General features: G+C 40.2%; 1 protein-coding gene across 1 annotated transcript in view; it reads right to left on the reverse strand.

Moving 5' to 3' along the window:
- The window catches only part of MAP3K19 (mitogen-activated protein kinase kinase kinase 19), a 57796-nt gene that overhangs the window by 8465 nt on the left and 32688 nt on the right, over nucleotides 1–16643 (reverse strand). Inside the window, exons 8-11 of the mRNA XM_055397223.2 lie at nucleotides 13759–13837; nucleotides 12280–12539; nucleotides 5808–5851; nucleotides 1093–3540 (exon numbers count right to left, since the gene is read on the reverse strand). Coding sequence (XP_055253198.2) covers nucleotides 1093–3540; nucleotides 5808–5851; nucleotides 12280–12539; nucleotides 13759–13837 — 2831 coding nt within the window. The remainder of the gene's footprint in view (nucleotides 1–1092; nucleotides 3541–5807; nucleotides 5852–12279; nucleotides 12540–13758; nucleotides 13838–16643) is intronic.

Raw genomic sequence — 16643 nt, forward strand, 5'->3', positions numbered from 1 at the left:
GTGGTTAAGATTTCACACTTTTCCAAAGCAGGGGGTGCGAGTTCTAATCCTGATCAGAGAGCTAAGATCCTGCATGCTGCAAGGTGCAGCCAATAAACAAACTCCAAGTCTGTTGGGGTAGGTAAGAACAAGCAAACAAACAAAAACTTTTATCTTAAAAAAATTTAGTAGAACAGGAGGGTGATATACTTCAGTGAAAACTAAAACAGGCATAACCCTACCACCTGTTAATATTCTTCTCCCCATCCCAATTCCAATACCAAACAAATTTTTTTAGTGTATTCAGGATTATTGCTTATGTTTTCTTTAGAGCAATGGCTGTGTCCTGTACCCTATCATGTCTCCAGTTCTTATCCCAATACCAGGAACATAAGAGGCATCAATAATATTTTTGTATTAAAGAAAACCATTTGGCAACAAATGTTCAAGTGCAGGGAATCTGTGAGAAAAGATCTTTTCGTGTCTTCATGTTTTTTGGAACTAGATGGTGAGCTACTTCAGGGGCTGTGTATCTCCCATACCCCCTAGAGTAACGCTTTACCCACAATTATCTCCCAGCTGTTAGTTGATTGAAAGTATCATCACCAAATATAATATCTACCTATTTTAGGAAGTAGTTTTGCTACAGTAATGTGCCCAAAGTGATTCCAATGCAGTGTCAGGCTAGCTAAATTCTAGAAGTGAGGCAGCATAATGAAAATAGCATGAGAGTCAGGGGACCTGGATTCCAAACTCACAACCAAACAATGAAACCTTGATGAAACTATTTAACTCCTTAGGGTTTCTGATTCCCCATTTGAAAATAAGGGGTTTGAAGCAGAGTGTCTCTGAGGTCCCTTCCCGCCCTCAATGAATCTCTGATCATTAGTTATGTGATGTGCGGTGCTTAGTCGCTTAGTTGCAACCCCATGGACTATAGCCCACCAGGCTCCTCTGTCTATAGAATTTTCCAGTCAAGAATACTGGAGTGGGTTGATATGCCCTCCTCCAGGGGATTTTCCCAACCCAGGGATCAAACCCAGGTCTTCTGAATTGCACGCAGTTTCTTTACTGTCTGAGCCACCAGGAAAGCCCGATTCTAGTTATACCAACCTGTATTTTGACATTTGTTGTCTCTCTACCTAATTCTTGCATGGTATTTCCTCTCTTGCTGAGGACAAAATCTTGGGTTTCAGGATCTGTTTCATCTGCCATTATTTGGCAAGAGTTGTTATCTTTCTCATCAAGAGCTAATAGTTCTGCAGCTAGACAACCTAAGAGTTCATCTGTCAATTCTTCATTCTTTACAGAGTCTAGAATTTCTTGGGAAATTGAATCTGCATCATTTAAAGTTTTTCCAAGTGTTTGATATGGAATTGACTCATTAGCTAAACTATCATGATCCAAAAACAATGCCCAGTGTTGATATGCTTGAGAAGTTACACTTCCTTGTTTCTCTTGGGAAGAGAAACTTGTAAGAGTTTTTGACTTATCTGAAAAGCTATCAAAGTCTACATCGTTAGTTAAAATTTGGCTGGCATTTGTTTCACTGGGAGATGCTACCTTCAGCTCTTCTTGCAGTACATGCGTGTTGGAACTTTTCTCGCTGAGTACTGCCCAGCTGTTTTCTGAAAGGACAAATGGGGTCTGGTGGCGTATCTCTTCAAGTTGATGCAGATCTCTGAGGCTCGTGGCAAGTATCTGATTGTTAGAAATGTCTTCTTCATCAGCAGACTCTTCCATAGAGACTTCTTCAACAATGGACAAATCTGAGATAGGAAAGAAACCATTTTGTTCAGTGAACTGCTCATGAGCCTGAACCAAGTTCATGGGCTGAACTTCATCTCTGGAAGATAGAAAGTCATTTCCTGAAGACTTAATCTGCCACCCTGGTTCTGAAATGCCATCACCATTTTCAGCAGCTTGCAGGGTGCTACCTACAGCCTGGCAATCCTTTTCTTTAGAAATTAAACTTCTGTGCTTTTGTTTAATGCCAAGAGAAGATTTGGGGGGTTTACTATGTGGTCTTTTCTGAGAAAGTCTGTTTTGGCTATTGGTGCTCCTCTCCCTGTGTAAAGATCGACATTTATTGGTGATACATCTGCCTGATGGAGCTGAGCATATCTCTCGGTGATATTTGTTTTCATGCCGTTCAGCCTCTCGCATGTGACAATAAACAGGAGTTCCAAACATTTCATAGATTCCAGGCCCGTTTGCAGTTGAATTGATCTCTTTGAACATGTCACTATATTTCAGATCTAAGTAATTCAGTCTTGGTTCTGCTGGTTGAGCAGAGAGAGGAACAGAAGACTTTTTTATTCCTGGATTTTTATAGAGGCAAGGGAATGATGGCTTTTTAGGTTTCAAAGCCTGGTAAGCAGATTGCTTCCTTTCTATCTGTGGCAGTCTCCTTTGAAACTTCGGTGGTTGCCAAGGTCTCGGATCCACAAGCCCCAAAGCAGGAAAAACTTGAGTTTTTATACTGGTTTTGTGCATGGTAGGTTTCACGGAACCTTCAGTGGAAATCATGAAATTTTGAGGTGTCCTGTTACTCGTCTTGGTCTTTGAATCTAACTTATTTCTCTGGGTTTTCACCTTATGCCTGCCATTATCTTGGTGTGCAAGTATGTTGAAGCTACTATTGCTCCGAAGGATGCCCTTTCGTTTTTGGAGGCTTGGTTTGGTTATTGCTGGTTCCTTGAGAGTTTCATCTCCAGGGAAAGTGATGTGGATAAGAGGCACCACCCCATTCATTTCTGGTTTGGTTGTTTCTGCTACTGATATTTTTGTGCTTGTCTCCATGCTGCTATGATCTTCTGAGAGCTTTTCAATGGGGCCATCAGTGACCTCATCGGACAAACTTTTAAGAACAGTGTAGTCTTCTGAAATATGATCTAGTTCAATTGCTTCACCTTTAAGTGCTGAAGCACTTTTTGAATCAGCTTTATCATTTTTAGTCCCTTCATCCTGGCTTAGAGCTATATCTGATGGCAGGGCTTCTTGGACCTTGATTGGCTTGGTATATCCAACTTCTGAATCTTGTTCATAGTTTCTGGCTACTGAATCCTCTTTCTTTCCTGATGAAAGAGATGGAGCAATCTCTTCTGCTCTTCTCAGTTCTTTTTCATGGTGGTCAATATCCTCTTTCCTTGTAGGAAAATTGCCTTCCTTGAAATTCTCCAAGGACACTAAAGATTGTCCTTTTCCAAAGTGAGAGACTTCAGTATTGACATCTCTTTCTCTTTCCTTGGATTTCCTACTCCCTTCCTTTTCCAGGTGTTGTCTGTGCTGGTGAGCCTTCCAAAAAGAGCACATGTTTCTGGACCAAATAGAACCATCAAAGGATCTGAGAGTCTGATCCGCTAACACCTTGAATGGTGCTTCCTTCTGCTTATTTGATGGTCTAAATTCATCAGATTGAGTAATAGGCTCCGAGAGCTTAGATATGAAAGATACGAGGCGTGGAATATTTCTTTCTCTTGCTTTTTGATCCTTGTGACTTAGGGGTATAGTAAGGAGACCAGATCTCATGGGCAGAGGTGATAGTGGTGGCAGAGGGAACTAAAAGGAAAGAAAGAAAAATTAATGAATGTAGAAACACATATGCATTTCATGTTAACTAGTTTCAAGTAATGTGAAGAGATTTTAAGATTCTCTTTAGGAAGGGCTTTAAAGTACAAAGTTATCCTGGAGATCACAATTTTAAAAACTAAAATCTCATTCCTGGTGTTTTCTTAGGACCAAGGTAAGGCAATACTTTTAAAAACTAATATTAATATTAACATTTCAAGATTCATGCTTATCTATTAAAAATAAAGTCCCTATCATATAAATTATAAAACATTTACATTTTTAAAGATTTCTGTTTCAGTTCAGTTCAGTCGCTCAGTCGTGTCCGACTCTTTGTGACCCCATGAATCACAGCACACCAGGCCTCCCTGTCCATTACCAACTCCCGGAGTTCACTCAAACTCATGTCCATCGAGTTGGTGATGCCATCCAGCCATCTCATTCTCTGTCGTCCCCATCTCTTTCCGCCCCCAATCACTCCCAGCATCAGAGTCTTTTCCAGTGAGTCAACTTGTTGCATGAGGTGGCCAAAGTATTGGAGTTTCAGCTTTAGCATCAGTCATTCCAATGAACACCCAGGATTGATCTCCTTTAGAATGGACTGGTTTACATTCTATTTTATTTCTACTTTGTATCTATTCTCTTTCCTGTTTACTTTCCAGGGAATTTATCCAAAACTTAAAATTCCCACTTGCTGCTGCTGCTGCTGCTAAGTCACATCAGTGATGTCCGATTCTGTGCGACCCCATAGACGGCAGCCCACCAGGCTCCTCCGTCCCTGGGATTCTCCAGGCAAGAACACTGGAGTGGGTTGCCGTTTCCTTCTCCAATGCATGAAAAGTGAAAATGAAGTCACTCAGTCGTGTCCGACTCTTAGTGATCCCATGGACTGCAGCCTACCAGGCTCCTCCATCCCTGGGATTTTCCAGGCAAGAGTACTGGAGTGGGACACCAGTGCCTTCTCTGAAAATTCCCACTTAGAACAGCTTAAAATTGCTGTTACATTTATTTACTCTGTGATCATTCAGACCAACTCAGAATTTTCATATGGAACACAACTACTCCTCATTGCTTGGCTGAAATGTTTTGCGGAAGGTGGCTTATAAATCTGCCATGCTATACACTTGAAAGTTAGCTCCTGGAACTTCCTGGATGGTCCAGTGGCTGAGACTCCATACTTTCATCGACAGGGATGTGGGTTCAATCCCTGGTTGGGGAATTAAGTTCCCATTTTTTGTGTCCAAAATATCTAAAAAGAGAAAGCTAGCTCACTAAATTTTTAAATTTTCCTTGGCCTTCCAACTATTTTCAAATTCAGTTCAGTTCAGTCTCTCAGTCGTGCTGACTCTTTGTGACCCCATGGACTGCAGCACCCAGGCCTTCCCTGTCCATCACCAACTCCCAGAGTTTACTCAAACTCATGTCAAAATAATTTTCAAATTAAGCTAGTTTATATTATTATCAGCCTCTAGAGGTCAGTGTAACCCAATACATAATATTCAGCTTTTTGCTCAGTTAAGCTATAAACTCTTTACACGTTTCACTGTGGCCTTGTGTATATAGATTTGATACCTAATGATATAGCATAGAAAAGCATAGATCATGAGTGGTAATTAAAAGCTACATGTTTAATTTTCATTCTGTTGCCACCTGCGTGTAAGAAGAAAGGAAAAGAAATCTGACTAGAAATAGGCATTAAAAACAGGAGAGACACAGTATAATTCCCCAGGTTTATTGCCTATATGACTTCTCAAAATTAGAAGCAGATTCTTCCAGTGCTTTAAACATCTCCCTAGTAGCAGCCTTTTTTTTTTTTTAGGCCAATGAACTTTTTTTTCAACACTAAACAATATATATGTGTTTTCTCAAAGACTTACAGGATACAGAAGAGTCAGACAGTTGGAGAGTTGCAAGGCTCTTTCAAAATGCTTTACTTACAAATGAGACAACCAGGAAAATCTTTCTACCATGGAAAAATAATTACCTAACTTTTCAATGCATTAAAAAAAGAAAAATTAGGTATGTCCAAAAGAGCTACTCACTTCATTATGTGGAGAACTATACCCAGAAAATATATATACATGTCAAGATATAATTTTCTCAGAAATTATTTGCTCCTCTATAAACTAAATGTGAGTTGTTGTTTTTCCAAGATTATATGCTGAGGATTTGGGCTCTGAGTTTTTTGATAGAATTTGTCTCTGACAAAATTCTTTGGTTTTAATTCGTAAGTCAAAAATGCTCAAAACTACTCTTACCTCAATTCTTCGGCTACTATACTTCATGTCAGAGATAGAAAACTCTGTAACAAGAAAAATAATAGTAATTATTATTATGTATTCTTAGTAGTAGAGTGAACACAGTCAGCCCTAAGCCAGGGGATGTGGATGGAGTGATCCTGGCTCTGAGGTTTAAGGAAAAGTTGGTAAACTTAAGTTTTTCCCAATGTGATCCACATGGAGGTGGGTGCAGAATCAGCACACAAAACTACTGCCACTGTAGGGGGGTGTTATTTTAACATAATGGTTTTTATATAAATACATGTTATACATATGCTTTATATTTATAACATTTGTACACACATAGTATGATATTTATTTATTTTTATTTATATTCCTTCTGGAAACACATGCCCTCTGGAACAAAAAATAGAGCATTTATCACCCATGAGTCATCCTAGTGCCAGTCCTTTGCACCCCACTTCCCTGCAAGTTGGCGCAATGAGAACCAGATTATTTCCCTGCACAGGTAGTGAGGTTGTACCCTAGGAGGAGACCCTGAAATTATGAGACTCAGAGCTTACATAGAGTGTTGGCAGTTCGAATCATCTTTCCCTTCCAAGAAAGAGAGACCTTTACTATGAAATGTATGCTAATGTCCCTAGGAGAAAGGGGAAGTGTGTCTCTGAATCTTGTTTGTTTCTTACCCTAGAAAGTTAAGCAAACAGCATTTGGCAAAATCAGCCTTGATCTTTCTGGAGCAATATCTTATCTCTAATTTTCAAGCCATATTTGTCACTCAGTCCTTTTTTAAATTGGTCTCCCAATGCTTTTTACTCAGAAAACCCAGACTTCACAGAAATGTGAAAATATTTATGTATTTTGTCTCGCAACTGTTGTTTGAACTCAAATATGGGATAGAGCATAAATTCTGAAGGGGTGCAGGGAAGGGTGAGATGGAATTTACCAGGAAGGGTAAAATCTAGTTGTTTTCTTCTTACAAAAACATCAGAATGGTCCCTAAAACCCCACTCACCATCGCAGCTTAAAGCTGAAGCCAAAGGCTCCAAATGTATTCAGGGTTGAAGTGAAAGTAGCTTAGTCATGTCTGACTCTTGGTGACCCCATGGACTGTACCGTCTGTGGAGTTCTCCAGGCCAGAATACTGGAGTGGGCAGCCTTTCCCTTCTCCAGGGGGATCTTCCCAACCCAGGGATAGAACTCAAGTCTCCCACGTTGCAGGTGGATTCTTTACCAGCTGAGCCACAAGGGAAGCCCAAGAATACTGGAGTGGGTAGAAGAAGGCACATAAGTGGATGAAGTGGGGCACGTACGGACAGTGATGAACTAAAATCATGAGCCCCACTGGGGCATCCAGTTCCCAGTTTCAGTTGGCATTGTCCATTCCAGCTGGGATATCCAGTGCTGCTAGATCTTCCAATTGCCACGGAAGCCAGAGGGCTGGAGACGTTATGTGAAATCTCCCTCCCTTTCTTTTTAAAAATACTCTGAAGGCCAAAAAGAAAAAAAATATGTCTGTAGGTCCTTTTTTAGACACAGGTTGCCATTTTGAAATTTCACTTCAAGAAATCTCTCTGAGATGTATCACAGGGAGAGAAGCCATTCTCAAGCAAAAAATGGTCACCTGAAAAGAGGATCCCAATAAGAAGGGACGCAGGCATTCCGCTTAGCCACAGCTGGCCAAAGAACCACCCCGATTCTTTATCCATTTATTCAGCCAATATTTATTGAATTCCTATTGAGTAGCCAACACTGTCCCAGATGATGACAATATAATTGAAAGACTAAATTCTTGCCCTCATAGAGGTTGTATTCTAGAGGTTGAGACTTTCTGTTTAAAATATATTACAAAATAATACTAGAAATATAACTGAATATGATTTATAGTTGCCTGCATAGGTACAATCCTCTGAGCTAAAAAATCTTTCAGTTATTATAAATATTTAGAGGGATACTCTCCAGTATTGATGAGGAATGACATGAGATGGAAAGGCACTCTGTATTTCTGATGAGAAAGTAGAGGTAAGATCTTTCCAGTAGGTAATGGGATAGTATTTATTGAAAGCCTTTTAAAATGTGTATTGAAACTTGCCTCCTTAGGGCAATAGGTAGCATGTCAGTCTCATAAAAAGAGTATTGAATTAAAAGTATGAGTTAAAAGATTGAATGTACACACTTTCCTCCTCTCTCTCCACAAACGCCACTAAAATGATGGTAAACTAATTTTTTTTAAAGGTAAAGAAAGGAACTCCCTGGTGTTCAGTGGTTAGGGCTCAGCGTTTTCACTACTGGGGCCCTGGTTGGGGAACTAAGATCCTGCAAGTCACCCAGCCAAACAAAAAATAAATCAATAATTAAAAGGTAAAGAAGAACAACCTCAGGAACCCAGAGGGTAAAGTAGCACATGCATGGCATCAGTGAAATTTCGGACAGTGAAAACTATATGGATAAATAATGACATATTGAGTTGTCAGCTTTCTCTGCAGCAGGGAGAACTCACCAAGAAATGAGAACCCCAGAAAGGAGCAGGAATTGAAGATATTAATACCAGATACCTCTGAAGGTGGGGATGCAAGTGAGACTGAAACAAGGGGTTGCTTCAGTCTGTACAAGGAGTAGATTCCAGATTCCCTGTCCTGCCCCAATAGTTGAGGCTTGCTCTTCTCCATTCCTGGCTGGAAGTGTATTCTCTGAAGAGCCTGAAAGATGCTAAGGCGCTAGGTAAAGCTGAGAGCAGAAACGGGGTGCTGGAGTGAAAATGTGAGGATAAATGAAAACCTCATCATTGACATGTGACACTCCAGTCTTATAACCTACAGGCAGGAGGCTGGATTCTTCTTTGAACTGGAAAACTAGTTGAAAGAAATCCCTCACCCAACCATTCATGTCTCTGCCCATTCCACAAGTCCCCGTGAGCCCCTGGCACTTTTTAGACTCTCCCTCTTAAAAACCAATAATCACCAAGGATCAACTGACATATGGGAATAGCCTCTAACATGAAAATATAGAGAACAAAACAGAAAGAAAGAAAAGAGCTCAGAGGAAATAGAGACAGTGAAAACCTACCATTAATATAATCCATGCATCTTCTTCAGGAAGCTACTGAAATTATATACCCCCCCCAAAAAAAATTAGGTATAAACCAAGGGAGAGGAAGCTGTGTACCCCAGCACACAGGGGTCAAACACAGAGAGCCAAGGCACTTCCAGGACCACAGTGAGGAACTCCCAGAGAGACAGCTGGTCAGGAGGTCCAAGGACCAAGGAACATAGAGTGAAACAGGAGGGCAGAGTGTTCCAGGAGTAATGTCTCCAAAAACAAAACAAACCAATGAATTGCCTGGTGTGCAGTTGCCTGTACTAAGTTGCTTTTCTCAGGTCCATTAGACAGGATGGGGATGAATTAGTGACAGATATATAGAAAGTAAAAAAATAGTGAAATGAAGCAGTTATTAAAGCCAGGATAAATAGAACGTCTCAAAAGAAAAGCAATGTCATCAAAGCACTGTCTGGGGCTCAGCTGTGAATGATATTTTACCTAGTCATAATAAGGGAGACATTGAATATTAATTTTTTAAAGCACAAAGATTTCAAAGATTGCCTTGTGTGCAGATAGTAATGTGAAATTGCTAAATCCTAATATCTATGCTAAATCCTAATGTCTACATTGAGCAATCAAGCACTGTGGTTATGTTATTTTAAAATGTGCAATTACATTCTAGAAGAAACTGGAAACAGTCTTTGTGCTTCTTATTTCTTATTTTTTATTTCTGCTCATCTGTCTTTTCTGAATTTTTCTTAAACAACATTTATCGATTATCTTAAGATTGCATTTAAACAAAAAAAAATTTTTTTAAGAGAACAAACACCAGCCTGGTAAACCCAGCTGATTTTTTCAGACAAGATCACAACACCTATGGAGCAGATCCCATTACAGAATACTGACCTAAATAAGTTTGTTTTTGTTTGAATGTGCTGCTTTTATAACATCTTCAAGATTCTCTGTGGTTTGGCCAAGAGAAGTGCTATTTCCACAATGTCCAACTCAGTCTCTCCATCCATCCTTTCTCCACGTGGTACCTGTACCAGCTGCCCCTCCTTTTCCCTAAACTCACCTCCTCTACAAAACTATGTTTCTCCTTTTTTCCCCTCATAATTAAAGTGGGGCTCAGATGGGAGTTGTGAGCTCTGAATACATGTGACATGTTGCTTAAATATGTTGGCTTTGGAGATGGGGGTCCAGGTTTGAACCCAGCCTCTGTAACCCACTAGCTATGTGACCTGAGCATATACTCAACCTCCTGAGGGCTAATTTCTAAAACAAGCATGTTTATATTAGCTATATCAGTGAACATTTGTGTCTTGAAGTAATAGGCACTCAATAAATGGTTACTGCTGTTGTTGCTACTAATTCAATATATGTTTTAAAATAATTACGTGTCAGATCTGGAGCTTTGTGTGGGGAGGTGTGATGGTTTTTGCCTTTGTCATCTGGTGAAGACCAGCACATAAAAAGATAGTGACAATTTAGCATGATGTGTGTTGGTTGAAGACAAGGTTAGGATCCTATGGGAGTCCAAAGGCATGGTGACTCACCCAGTCTTAGAGACATTCAGGAAGACTTCCCAGAGAAAGGCATATCTAAGAGGATACCTGAAGGATGGCTTAATGTTCCAGCAGAAAAAACAGTATGTGAAAATATTCACACATTTGTTCTGGGAAAGGAAGGCATTTGGTGGTACTGATGTTTATCACCTGGTGAGGAAGAGTGAAAAGAGAGGTGGCCGAAAAGAGGCTGTGGAGAGCTGGAAGTGAACGTTGTAGATTTCAAGGAATAAGACTCTTGGGTCTACATCACAGTCCAGCTTGATGTTGACTTTTACACAAAGCCTCTCTAAACACAGCTTCAACATCAGGTCAACTGAAATCATCCAGACAGGGAAAGACAACTATTCAATGATTTCACTTATATGAGGGACCTAGAATAGTCAATTTCATAGAGATAGGAAGTAGAACAGTGGCTAACAGGAGTAACAGGAGAAAGGAGAGTTTAAGTTGAATGGATGTTGAACTCCCCTAGTGGACCAGTGTTAAGAATCCGCCTACCAATGTAGGAAACATGGGTTTGATCCCTGGTCTGGGAAGATTCCACATGCCACGGAGCAACTAAACCTGTGAGCTGCAACAAGAAAAGTCCTGCAGTGAGAAGCCTGAGTACCACAACTAGAGAAATCCCCACTCTGCAACTAGAGAAAGCCCTGACACAGCAATGAAGAGCCCATATGCCACAGTGATGACCCAGCACAGCCAAAAATAATCAATATATAAATAGTGAAAGCATAAATTAAAAAAAAGTCCTGTGGCTGTAGAGCTTCAGTTTTACAAGATGAAAAGTTCTGGAGATGCAGTGGTGATGTTTGTGCCACAATGTAAATGTATTTAATGCCACTAAACTGTATGCTTAAAAATGGTTTAAAGTAGTACATTTAATGTTATGCACATTTTACCACAATAAACTTAAAATTAAAAAAAATTTTAAATGCTGTTTCATTTAAATTTTTCATTTAAGCTCTACTCTCGCACCCTAATACTTCCCTGGTGGCTCAGATGGTAAGGAGTCTGCCTGCAGTGCGGGAGACCCAGGTGTGATCTCTGGGTCAGGAGAAAGAAATGGCAACCCACTCCAGTAACCTTGCCTGGAAAATTCCATGAACAGAGGAGCCTGGCAGGCTACAGTCCATGGAATTGCAAAGAGTCAGACACAACTGAGCGACTTCACTTTTCTTGCACCCAAATCCTATCATAATCATGCTTTTTTTCTCCTTTCTTTGACATTTCCTCTGTTGTGCAATGTCCCACATTGCAATAAGCCAATAAATGCAAAATTTGGGGCTGCAAGTTTGTCCCTGGTGGTTTAGGCCAGTTGGTTTAGGACAGGGTTAAGCAGATATCAAAGATAGCAGTGCCCTAAAGGAGATCAATCCTGGGTGGTCATTGGAAGGACTTATGCTAAAGCTGAAACTCCAATACTTTGGCCACCTCATGTGATGAGTTGACTCACTGGAAAAGAGTCTGACGTTAGGAGGGATTGGCGGTAGGAGGAGACGGGGACGACAGAGAATGAGATGGCTGTATAGCATCACCGACTTGATGGACATGAGTTTGAGTGAACTCCGGGAGTTGGTGATGGACAGGGAGGCCTGGCATGCTGTGATTCATGGGGTCGCAAAGAGTCGGACACGACTGAGAGACTGAACTGAACTGAAGGGGAAACGTTGGCATCAATAAATGAGTTTTGGGCTAGATAGTACAGCTTACTCAAATCTTGAATGAAAGTATCCTCACTGTATGCCCCCCAAAACTCCCACAGATAAAGATCAACCAAATATGAATTCCCTGGAGAGATTTTCAAATTCTCAAGAAAAAGATGAGTAAAGAAATATTTAGTGACCAAAGAATAAAGGAATCACTGTGTAATTTAATGAACTCACCTTCAGATTTTCTTGGCTGCCTCTTCAGAAAGTGAGGAACATCTTCTCTGGCTACAGACTTGGAGATTATCGTTTCTAAGTAAGGTCTTGGCAACAAAATGCCCAAGTTTGAACTGCAGAGTTGCTGGGAACATTCCTCTTTCTTCGCAAGTAAAGGCTCCGTGGTCAACGTCTTTGTTCTGAAGCCCACCATCTCAATGTTTTTTGGAAGTGAAACAGAATGTGCTGATGTCCATCCCTGATGCCCTGAGGTTATCTGACTAAAAGGGGGAGGAAATAGTTTAATTTAAAAGTCATTCCCCAAGTCTTCTGGATCTCCAGTTATTAGCCCACCTGACATCACTGGAAAGTTTGGAGGACTGTTTCCAAATGGTGCTGCTGAGGAATAGCTGTATGGCTGAAAGTATAAGATCTCCCCATTCTCTGACTTGCAACCCACGTCAGCAGCCCTCTGCCACTCACACTTTGGTTTTCCCAGTCTCTGTTTCCTCAAGCAGAGAAATCAGAGGGGGAAAGGGCAGAGATAAGGGGGTGCACCCTTGTACTTCTCCGAAGGCATTGACCAGAGGCCTTTGCTGCTGCTGCTGCTGCTAAGTCATTTCAGTCGTGTCCGACTCTGTGTGACCCCATAGACGGAAGCCCACCAGGCTCCCCCGTCCCTGGGATTCTCCAGGCAAGAACACTGGAGTGGGTTGCCATTTCCTTCTCCAATGTGTGAAAGTGAAAAGTGAAAGTGAAGTCTCTCAGTCGTGTCTGACCCTTAGCGACCCCACGGACTGCAGCCTACCAGGCTCCTCCATCCATGGGATTTTCTAGGCAACAGTACTGGAGTGGCTTTCCATTGCCTTCTCCGAGAGGCCTTTGACCATTCTCCAAAGATCCAGTACTTCTCAAACCATCTTTGGTGAAAAATCCATTTAAAATTTTACATTGCATCGTGGATTGAAACTTTTTAAAAATGTAATCAAAGTGAATGACTCTAAAACAAAAATTGAAAACATGAAAATAAGCCTCGAATTTCCCACTATCAGATCAATAAATATAAAATTACTTGACTAAATGGCTACACACCTTTTTAAAGGTTTAAATGTCCAAGCTCTATACTGACTTCATTATTGACTGGTAACAGAAGGACCTCAGAACTCTGTTTTGAGTAGCACTGCTGCAAGGTCAGCAAATAATGGTCCTTGGCCCAAATCCAGCCTCCAGGCTCGCTTTGGTAGTTTGATTGGATCATACCCACACCCATTTGTTTATATACCATCCATGGAGGCATTCAAGTTACGACTGCAGAGTTGAATCATTGGAACAGAGACCATATGGAACACAAAGCATAAAACATTTATTATTCAGCTCTTGCCACAAAATTATTTATTATGACCCCTGCTTGGGGATGTTTTACTGAATTACTAAAAATGTGGGTTGCCACACAAGTATATACTTTAATTCCAATCTAACCTTTAGAAGAATACTTCTTACTTGTTTTCTTGTAAATCTTCTTGGCCCATTTCTTGGGGATGGCTGACATCTCTCGGAAAAGTAACAATAATCTCAACACCTATGGAAGTGCAGGTCAGTAATAATAATAAGAAGAAAGTAATGAATTCCAGGGGTAATCGGGAATCAAATGTTTTATTTTTGGTTATTTGACTCATGTATTCTTAGTAATTACAGGATGAACATTAACTAGGAACTGAGGTTTATCCATCTTTGTATCTTTCCTGTCCTCAATAAATGCTTGCTTAAAGGGCAAAGAATCTGTATAACAAAACATTCCAGAAGTAAAATAAAGCTTTATGATGAGCAGTGTTTTCTCCCTGAATGGAGAAAACAAGGCCTCCTTCTGTAAAGTGTGACTGATATCACCTACTTCACAGGACTGTTGTGAGAATTAAATGAGATAATTTATGTTGCCCCAATTGGAACTTGCTTATATTTGTCATTTGGTCGTCTCTTATCTGATTCCAGGGAGTGACTTCTGGTATAACTCTTAAGACAGAAAGTTCCAACTTATAGAATAGATGCATGCCTACAAAAAAGAACCTTAAACAAATTGACATTAAAAACTAGTGTGGGGACTTTCCTGGTGGTACAGTGGATAGGAGTCCGTCTGCCAAGGCAGAGGTTCAATCCCTGATCCAGGAAGATTTCACATGCCACAGCACAACCAAGCCCATGCACCACAACTACTGAAGCCCGCATGCCTAGAGCCTGGGCTCTGTGACAAGAGAACCCACTGCAATGAGAAACCTATGCACTGCAACTAGAGAGTAGTCCCCACTCACCACAACTAGAGAATGCCCTTGGGCAGCAATGCAGACATAGCACAATCAATAAATATATAAACAAAAAATAAATAAAATTCAAAAAACCTAGTGTGAACCATACCAGAATTGTCTATCCTTTAAGATTTTCACCTGTTCACTTTTTCCTATTCAACAAACTTTTATCAAGTATATGCCAAGTGTAAGTCATTGTGCTAAATATAACGAAACAAAGAAGGTACAGCTGTGGCCTTTAGCAGAGACTATAAATAAGAAAGCAAAGAGCATAGCCAGATAAGCACTGTGAAAGAAGTGTGCAATGTGTGTGTAGAACATAGAGGCATATCCTTCCAGGAAGATGCAGGGCTTGTCCCAGTATTCAGCTTATCCATTTATCTGTCAGAGCCATTCATTCAATCTGTGGATGCTGGAGGAGCCATGGTTTTAATCAGCTCCATTGATCAAAGTATAGTAAAGATTTGAGCAGGTTGTGAATCAGAGAGATCTGGGTCTCCATCCCTCCTCTGCCACTTCTGGGGTGACCTTGGGAAAATTACTTAATAGCTATCATCATCAGCGTGTGCATGCTATGTTGCTTCAGTCATGTCTGACTCTCTGTGATCTTATGGGCTATAACCCATCAGGCTCCTCTGTCCGTGGGATTCTCTAGGCAAGAAGACTGGAGTGGGTTGCCATGCCCTCCTCCAGGGAATCTTTCTGACCCAGGGATAGAACCTGCGTCTCTTAGGTCTCCTGCATTGGCAGGCAGGTTCTTTACACTAGCACTACCTGGGAAGCCTAATCAACATCAGCTTATCAATTAAAGTTTTTATTATCTTTAAAGGACATTGGGTATTCTGTCAAATATATAGGAACCACCATGAGGAAAGCATTTTTAATGTGAAATGTTTATGCTTGTGTTATTTATAAGAGTGGTGCATTTAAAAAAAGTAAATGTTTCCAAAAGGAGTTTTGTGAGGATTTTTTTTTGCAATCTCTAAAAATGAAGTTCCCTTGGAATAGTGGATTTTCTTTTTAACTTTTCAGATATCCTATCACCACACTACATAGCACAAAATGACAGGCTTGGGATTATAGAGCTGGGCGGAACTTAAGAGGTCATCGGACTCAAACCCTTCGTTTTAGAGATGAAAAAACTGACAGTCATGAGGTTGTGAGATGGCTCATGGCCACTTTTGTAATGAAAGACAGATGGATGTCTTTCATATCATTTTTGTAGTCATCCTTGAGGGCAAACACCTAACTGACATGTTAGAGTAAGAAAAACATAGAGCGTACATTCCTAATAACCCAACTGTCAGTGAAAAGGATGCTCTGTAAGACTAGGCACAGTTAGACTCTGCTGTTGAAGTTAGAAAACTGGGCAGTATATTCACGTGAACACATTCTTAACAATGACTATACTTTTAGAATCATTGAGGACAAATAAACGTAGATAATTTTTTTACCAAGAATGTTTTAAAGTAGATTTAATAAGCTAAAAATTTGTTAATTGGTTGATTTCTCTTTTTTTTAAACCAAAGAAGTAAGATGCAATAGCAAGTATAAGAAATTCCTGACTTTTTAGACATTATGAAAGTTAATGGTTCCTAAAAGGGGAGAAAAAATTTGGTCCTAAGTGGCGGGGTGGGGGGAGGGATAGTATTAAAAACTTCTGACCCTGAAATCATCTTGGAACATATATATTCTCTGTTTTGTCTTTTGAATACTGTGAGTGATCATAGGCGCCTCTGAACCTAAGAGTGGTCCAGGAAAGAGGATGCACTGTCACATGTGAAAATAAAACACTTGCTCCGATCTGAATGCATCTTTCCAGTAAGAAGATGCAAATTAACCCCACCAGAAAATGTTATATAGAGAGAAACTAAAAGGCATCATTTAAACACAACCAGAAACATAAACTTTCTTGCAGAAGGGGCAAATGATATTCATAAAGTCAGAAAATGATAATTAATTATTAATATAAGTGCTAAATTTTTAAAACAAAAACTTAATTGGCCTAGCCCAATTCATTCAATGAAGAAAAATTATTTTCTCCAGAAAAGTCTTACTTTTCTGTGTTTTCCACTTGCTTTGTTT

This window comes from Moschus berezovskii, chromosome 2, assembly GCF_049115385.1.
Source record: "Moschus berezovskii isolate FMDL1 chromosome 2, NW_MosBer_1.0, whole genome shotgun sequence".
NCBI classification, from domain to species: domain Eukaryota; kingdom Metazoa; phylum Chordata; class Mammalia; order Artiodactyla; family Moschidae; genus Moschus; species Moschus berezovskii.